Below are 7,653 nucleotides of genomic sequence, written 5' to 3'. Positions count from 1 at the left end.
CTTCCTACTGAATCAGCGGGAATTTGTCTTTTTCACCAAAGGTGGATCAAAACTTTTTACACCCAACCATTTGGTAAATTGTGCATTCAATATGTCCTAGTATTTTAGAAAATTGATTTGGTACAATTTTGCAACAAATATATGGTAGGCCCTTCACAAAAAAACCTCATTTCGGGCACTCGAAAACTGGAAAATGAATTTTCCGTGCAAAGAAAATGAAAACTCCCTTAGGCAACATTCTTTGGAATTCCAAGATGCACCCTTGTGCACAATATGAGATCATTTGGACAAACTATGCCATGAATGTGGCCATAAGATTTATCATTTGGCTTGAAATCCATGAATCTTCACGCATGATAGCTCATTTCTGAGAACACTTTTTTAAAATAATTGCCGTATTACAAGTTTATAATTTTTGCTGGTAACTTGGCCACATATGATGAAACAATGCGAAGGTTTTCCAATTTTTTATTTTTTTTTGAATTTTTTATACCTGTTTCAAAATGCGGTCAAAACGGCGGGCATGACCGTTCCCAGCTAGTGGTTGAATCTTGGAATTTTTTTGGTGTTTCTCTGATTAAAGAGATACTTATGTACCTAGAAATTATTTTGGATAAAATAAAGAGCAAACTACGAGGTAGCTATAGTTCAAATTTGACCCGCTTCCAACTAAATCGGCGGAAATTTGTCTTTTTCATGAGAGGTGGATCAAAACTTTTTACACACAACCATTTGGTTAATTGTGCATTAAATATGTCCTAGTATTTTATAAAATTGATTTGGTACAATTTTGCGACAAATATATGGTAGGTCCTTCACAAAAAAACTCATTTTAGGCACTCGAAAAAATGGAAAATGAATTTTTCGTCCAAAGAAAATGAAAACTCCCTTATGCAACATTGTTTGGAATTCCAAGATGCACCCTTGTGCATGATATGAGGTCATTTGAACAAACTATGCCATGAATGTGGCCATAAGATTGATCATTTGGCTTGAAAGCCATGAATCTTCACAAATGATAGCTCATTTCTAAGAACACTTTTTTAAAATAATTGCCGTATTACAAGTTTATTATTTTTTCTGGGAACTTGGTCACATATAATGACATAGAGGTTTTCCATTTTTGAGTTTTTTTGTATTTTTATGCCCGTTTCAAAATGCGGTCAAAACGGCGGGAATGACCGTTCCTAGCTAGTGGTTGAATCTTGGAATTTTTTTGGTGTTTCTCTAATTAAATAGGTACTTATGTACTTAGAAATGATTTTTTGAAAAAATAAAGAGCAAACTATGAGGCACCTGCAGTTCAAATTTGACCCGCTTCCAACTGAATCGGCAGAAATTTTTCTTTTTCACTAGAGGTGGATCAAATTTTTTTACACCCAACCATTTGGTCAAATGTGCATTAAATATGTCCTAGTATTTTAGAAAATTGATTCAGTACAATTTTGCAACAAATATATGGTAGGTCCTTCACAAAAAACCTCTTTTCGCGCACTCGAAAAATGGAAAATGAATTTTCCGTGCAAAGAAAATGAAAACTCCCTTAGGCAACATTGTTTGGAATTCCAAGATGCAACCCTTGTGCACAATATGAGATCATTTGAACAAACTATGCCATGAATGTGGCCATAAGATTGATCATTTGGCTTGAAAGCCATGAATCTTCACGCATGATAGCTCATTTCTGAGAATACTTTTTAAAAATAATTGCCGTATTTCAAGTTTATTATTTTTCCTGGAAACTTGGTCATATATGATGACACAATGCGAAGGTTTCCCAATTTTTTGATTTTTTTTGAATTTTTTATGCCCGTTTCAAAATGCGGTCAAAACAGCGGACTTGACCGTTCCTAGCTAGTTGTTGAATCTTGGAGACCTTTTGATGTTTCTCTGATTAAATAGATACTTATATACTTAGAAATGATTTTTGGAAAAAATAAAGAGAAAACTACAAGGTAGCTGCAGTTCAAATTTGACCCGCTTCTAGCAGAATCAGCGGAAATTTGTCTTTTTCACGAGAGGTGTATCAAAACTTTTTACACCCAACTATTTGGTCAATTGTTCATTAAATATGTACTAGTATTTTAGAAAATTGATTTGTTACAATTTTGCAACAAATATATGGTAGGTCCTTCACAAAAAAACCTCTTTTTGGGCACTCGAAAATATTTTGACAACAAACCGTTTGGTAGATCTTTAAAAAAAACAATGGTGTGGTGTGGTGTAATTTTGCAACAAATATTTGGTAGATATTTCAAAAAAACAATCATTGTTACTCGAAAAATACAAAATGCTTTTCTTGTGAAAAACCTTATTTTTTATTAAACTACAACCAATTTAAATGGTCATAACATCTTCAAAGTGTTTACTGCGTTCTGATTGGTCTATAAGCCTCTCACGCGGGTCATGCTCAAACACCGTCGGATACTGCCCGATCCGACGGCAGCCCTCGTCCCCCTCACACTCTCACCCCTCGTCTGTCTCGCCCCCTCATCCAAACCCTAGCTTCCCTCGCGCCACACCCAAGCCATGCCTCCTTTCCTCCTCACGCCGCCACATACCCACCGCCTCCTCCCTCCCACAGATCACCACCGACGGCCTCCCTCTCCCATCCACTTCCCTCCCACCCTAGATGGATCGCCCCTCTCTCCTCTCCTGCAACCCCTCTCTCTCTCCCTGCACTTCACAGCGACAGCAAGCACTCCCAGATCCATCCGGATGCCGTACATGGAGGAGTCCGCACAGCCCAAACCCGCTGACCCCTCAGAACCGGAACTCTCCTCGGACCCACCCAAGGGCGCGGGGACGAACGCGGACGGTTGGTGCCGAGGTCGCCGCCGGAAGAGGCGGAGATCCCTAGCCGCCACCGCGCCGTTGATGGGGATCGACCTGCTCGACCTGGCGAACGGCGCCTCAGGCGACGAGGCCATCACCCGCATCGTCAAGAAGGTCATCCCGCTCGACGATCCCGACAATCCCACCAAGGCCTCCAAGAAGGCCGCCACCGCCGCTGCAAAGGACGCTGCCAACGCTTCCAAGGACGACCAGCCGCCCCAGCACCACAAGCACCAGCAGTACCCCCAAGGTATCGCGCGCGCCTCTCCCGATCTGTAGATTCTCTGGTCCCGAAACCTTCTTCCGTATCTTTGATTGGCCTGGTGGCCGCATTGTGGCGTGGCGTGCTGTGGCGTGGGGTTCTGACTCTGGATAGATCCAACCTTTGTTTCGCTCTGTGTTGGTTAAATCTTTGTAGATCCTTGCATATGGCGTTAAATTGCTCTAATTTTGGTGGCACAAAGGGGCTCGATTTCTAGTTAAGGTCTACATAATGCTTCTTTGTTTCACGCTTCCTAGTTGTTCAATCATTAAATTGCTTCAGACAGAATCCGACAGGCAGATTCTTTGTTCATATATGCATACATCTTTTTCGATTAATTTATATACCATCTGATTATGCCATAATTGATCCGTTGGCTGTATCTACTACGCATGTAAATATGTTATACAAACTCTTGAGACTTCCTGGTCGCTCATCAGTATATATGCAACTGTTGATCTGATCTCACACTGGCTTATGCTATATTTCAGAGGGTATTTATTACCAAAGGGAGGGAAACTTTGGTGGAGGCTGGGGCAGAGGCCAAGGCTACTATGGTGGTGGTGGTGGTGGCATAGGAGGCCGTTGAAGGGGGCGTGGCGCCGGATCCAATCGTGTCTTTAAGGATGCTAACGGTCGTTTCTATCATGACGGCTATCAACGTGTCTACCTCACCAACAACCGTCCATACTATGCCAATGGCAATGGCCGGGAGGCACCCAAGGGAAGACGAGCGTCGAGGAGGACTGCTGTGCAACAGGAAGAGGAAGGGGAAGACCAGCAAGGTAAGAACAGTTTGATTGCTGAAATCAAATCAATTTTCTTGTGAATTTTGTTGGATTCATCGCCTGATGCGAATTTTGTTTGCTACCAGCCGTTGCCTCTGATGCGGAAGCTGCTGTGCCTGCACCTGTTTCCTTGGACGAAGCAGGTGATGCTGCAGAAATGGAGGAAGAAGCCACAAATCCGCAGAACCAGGTTGAGGAAGAAGAACCACCGGTGGAGAAGGAGGAGGATGCTGCAGAAATGGAGGAAGAACCACAAATGCCGGCTCGGACCACTCGTCGCGCTCGGAGCCAGACCACGGTGGTTCCGATGGCCGAGGAAGCCGTGCCCAAGACAAGATGGACGTCGAGGAGGGCTCCGGCGAGGAAGACTGGTACATAGCAGGATGAGGAAGTGGAAGGCCAGCAAGGTAAGAACAGTTTTCTTGCCTCAAATAATATTGCTTGCTCTGTTAGATTTATCGCCTGACGCAAATTTTGTTTGCAAGCAGCTATTGACTCTGATGTCGAAACTGTCGTGCCTGCGCCGGTTGCCTAGGAGGAGAGAGCCGACGATGCAGCAGAAATGGAAGCGGCCATGGATCCTCAGACCGAGGAGAAAAACGAGCTAGTTGAGGAGCAGGACAAGGAAGAGGAACGTGAGACAGGTGATTCCCCTTACATGGAACTTAAATCGATGCGTGTCCCGTGCTTTATGTAGGTGCAATGCCCTGCGTTATGTGTCTTGACTGTCCTATCTGAAACTGATGAGAATTTTGTTTGCAATCAATCAGGTGATGATATGGAAGCTGCTGCACACACTGAAGAAATGGAAAAGGAGGCCATGGATCTTCAGAACGAAGAGCAAAACAAGCTGGTTGAGGACCAGTGTCAGGAAGATGCAGGTGGTGTGCCTGATTTGGAAACTGCACCGACTTCCTTTGACGACGAAGATGATGATACTGAAGAAATAGAAGAGGAACGTGAGATAGGTGATGCCCCTGATATGGAAATTGAAACTTCAAATTGATGTGTGCCCCGTATTGTATTTGAACTATGTGTCTGACTCTGGCTGTGGCACCTGAATTTTGTTTGCAAGCAGGTGATGTTTCTGATATGGAAACTGTTGTACCTACACCAGTTTCTTCAGACGAGGGACGTGACGCTACTGCAGCAATGCAAGAAGAGGCCGTGCATCTTCAGAACGACGAGCAAAAGGAGCCTACTGGTTGAGGAGCATAGCCAGGAAGATGCAGGTCATGTGCGTGCTATGGAAGCTGCACAGGTTTCCTCTGACGACGAAAATGATGATACTGAAGAAATAGAAGAGGAGCAGGGTCAAGAAGACGAAGGTGGGACAAAGACTTCAGTAACAACTTATAAATTGATATGTCTCTCATGTTTTGTTGTAGCTGCAGTCTCATGAAATATGAAATTGGCAAGAATTTTGCGTGCAATCAGGTCGTGTGGAAACTACTGTGCCGGTTTCTTCAGACGAGGCAAGTGGTGGTACCGAAGAAACGAAAGAAGAGGACCAACAAGGTAAGGACAGTTTGCATCAAATCAGTATGCTTGCGCTATTTGATTCACTGCGTGACGCGAATTCTCTTTTTGCAACCAGCAGTTGTTTCTGATGCGGAAGCTGTTGCGGTTTCCTCAGACGAAGGAGCTGATGATGCTGCAGAACTGGAAGCAACCATGGATGCTCAGAACAAGGAGCAGAGCGAGCTAGTTGTGTAGCAGGGCTAGGAAGAAGAAGGTGATGTCCTTGACATGGAACTTGAAACTTGAAATTCCTTGACCATCCACATTTTCGTCTGATGAATCCTCCTCAGTCACATTTTCGACAGCTGCAAACTTACAAAAACCATGCACTACTAATAAATGCAGTAGAATGGCACACTCAAGCATACACTACTTTATCGTACACTTATGCTAGTTGTTATTGAAATTTGCCCTGTCAATTCCTTACTGAAATTTCCTCCTATCAAATTCTTAATGAAATTGTAAGCTTTGTTACTGAATTACAGAAGTATCATTGCTTGTTCAAGAACAAATGTTTGAGTGTATCTCCAATGCTCTCAATCATTCTTTGTGATTACAGTTTGACTGTATCTCTAGCATTGACAAATACTATTGCTTGTTCAAATTTATACTGGAGTTGCTTGTTCAAATTTATACTGGAGTTGCTTGTTCAATATTGCTAAAATGTCATTGCTTGTTTAAGGACTCCACTAAACTGGACAAATGTATTAATCCAGTATAAATCTCCAAGGATTATGTGCAAGCAATTTCTTATATTATGGGACGGAGGGAGTAGTAAAATTGCCTTGATCGTGCAAAAGCTAATTAACAGATTAGGCACAAACATTATGTGTTAAGAGGGCCCTACAATTATATTTTGGCTTCCTTTTGCTCCTTCATTTTTGTGTGTTTGAAAATCAATACAACTGACATGCTTTACTTCTCCCACATGTAGTGATTGCTAAAAATGACAGGGATGAGATCCACCGCCAAGAATGATGCATAGCTAACTGCTGTCGTAGTCGATTTCTAACAGGGAATACCTTTCTAGACTCCAACCTTCATAGTTCTCGTTGATTCATCTTGCTAGCAACTGAGTAGCTTTTTTGCATACTTCTATCAACAACTCAATGCCACCAATTTTTTTGCCGTTCTTCTCTGTTATACAACATCTATTATACATCACACTACAAAAAAAAGACACATCCGTGACATTTTGGGCTGAACGATTTTTTTTCTATCATACATATGACACTTCTATGATGATAATTGTGACAAAACCCGGTATTATCATAGATGTGCTGGGCTCCTACTTCTATGACAAAAAATCATGACAGAAAATGGGCTTTTCGTCCTGGGCGGGCCGGAGACGCAGCTGCATGACATTCTTTGGGCCGTCCATGACGGAAAAAACCGTGGTAGAAGCGAGGAAGAGGAAAATTTTGGGGAGTTCCCGGTTACGGTGGGTGGTTGGGGGCCGAGCGATGCGCGTTTCTCTCGTACACGTACGCGCGTGTATGTGAGGTGTTGGCTCTAACTGAACCGAGCGAGGCGTTGGGCTCTAACTGAACCCGCACAGTTGCACTGCAGGCTACGCATTACTGAACCCGAGCGATCTATCGATGGCTGTTAACTGAACCCGATCGAGCGATTCCTTTGCTACTACTGCTAACTGAAGCCGGTCGATTGGATGAACAATGAGTGTTGCGGGGGGAGGGGGGTGGATGAACAATGAGCGGTGGCGTTGCCTCTGGATGAACACGACCCCGTGGTGTGGAGGGCTGTATGAACAGTAGACAGTGGAGGGGTGCCCGTGGAGGGGTGGTTGAACAGGACCCCGTGGTGTGGTGGAGGGCTGGATGAACAGTAGATGATGGAGGGGTGCCCGTGGAGGGGTGGTTGAATAGTAGCCGGTGGAGTAGCGCGCGGTGGAGGCTGGATGAACAGGAGCCCGTGGAGGCTGGAGGAGGTTGACGGTAGCCCGTGGAGGCTGGAGGAGGTCGATGGTGCTCTCCAACACAAGTCCGTTTCGTCCGTTTTGCGGTACGCCACACCCCTCCCGATCAACAGGACCCCCGTTTCGACCGTAGCGCTCCAACACAAGTCCGTTTCGTCTGTTTTGCGGTACGTCACACCCCTCCCGATCAACATGACCCCCCGTTTCAACCTTAGAAGGTCCGTTTCGTCCGTTTTGCGGTACGCCACACCCCTCCCGATCAAGAGGACCCCCGTTTCGACCGTAGGAGGTCCGTTTCCTCCATTTTGCGG

At 44.5% G+C, this 7,653-nt stretch overlaps 2 protein-coding genes and 1 long non-coding RNA gene across 3 annotated transcripts; all 3 read left to right on the top strand.

Annotated features, from left to right (window-relative positions):
- Positions 1-2,593: 2,593 nt before the first annotated feature.
- On the top strand, positions 2,594-3,851 carry LOC119368124. The gene is made up of 2 exons (XM_037633463.1): positions 2,594-3,085; positions 3,589-3,851. The coding sequence occupies exons 1-2, from the start codon at positions 2,719-2,721 to the stop codon at positions 3,684-3,686; spliced, it is 465 nt and encodes a 154-aa protein (XP_037489360.1). The 5' UTR covers positions 2,594-2,718; the 3' UTR covers positions 3,687-3,851.
- Positions 3,852-4,381: 530 nt separating this feature from the next.
- Positions 4,382-5,188, top strand: LOC119368122. Its single transcript, XM_037633461.1, has 2 exons — positions 4,382-4,529; positions 4,656-5,188. Exons 1-2 carry the CDS (start codon positions 4,448-4,450, stop codon positions 4,889-4,891), a joined length of 318 nt encoding a protein of 105 aa, XP_037489358.1. The 5' UTR covers positions 4,382-4,447; the 3' UTR covers positions 4,892-5,188.
- A 117-nt stretch (positions 5,189-5,305) lies between these two features.
- Positions 5,306-6,451, top strand: LOC119368121. Its single transcript, XR_005176538.1, has 3 exons — positions 5,306-5,403; positions 5,486-5,620; positions 6,341-6,451. It is a non-coding gene; the product is annotated as an uncharacterized LOC119368121 (long non-coding RNA).
- Positions 6,452-7,653: the final 1,202 nt, after the last annotated feature.

The sequence above is a fragment of the Triticum dicoccoides genome, chromosome 2B, assembly GCF_002162155.2.
Source record: "Triticum dicoccoides isolate Atlit2015 ecotype Zavitan chromosome 2B, WEW_v2.0, whole genome shotgun sequence".
Classification (NCBI taxonomy): Eukaryota; Viridiplantae; Streptophyta; class Magnoliopsida; order Poales; family Poaceae; genus Triticum; species Triticum dicoccoides.
This window is presented reverse-complemented; position numbering and strand designations above follow the sequence as displayed.

Coding starts and splice junctions, on each gene's coding strand:
- LOC119368124 (XM_037633463.1), top strand. CDS start 2,719: ATGCCGTACATGGAGGAGTCCGCACAGCCCAAACCCGCTGACCCCTCA. Junction 3,086..3,588: donor GCACCAGCAGTACCCCCAAG/GTATCGCGCGCG, acceptor GCTATATTTCAG/AGGGTATTTATTACCAAAGG.
- LOC119368122 (XM_037633461.1), top strand. CDS start 4,448: ATGGAAGCGGCCATGGATCCTCAGACCGAGGAGAAAAACGAGCTAGTT. Junction 4,530..4,655: donor GGAAGAGGAACGTGAGACAG/GTGATTCCCCTT, acceptor GCAATCAATCAG/GTGATGATATGGAAGCTGCT.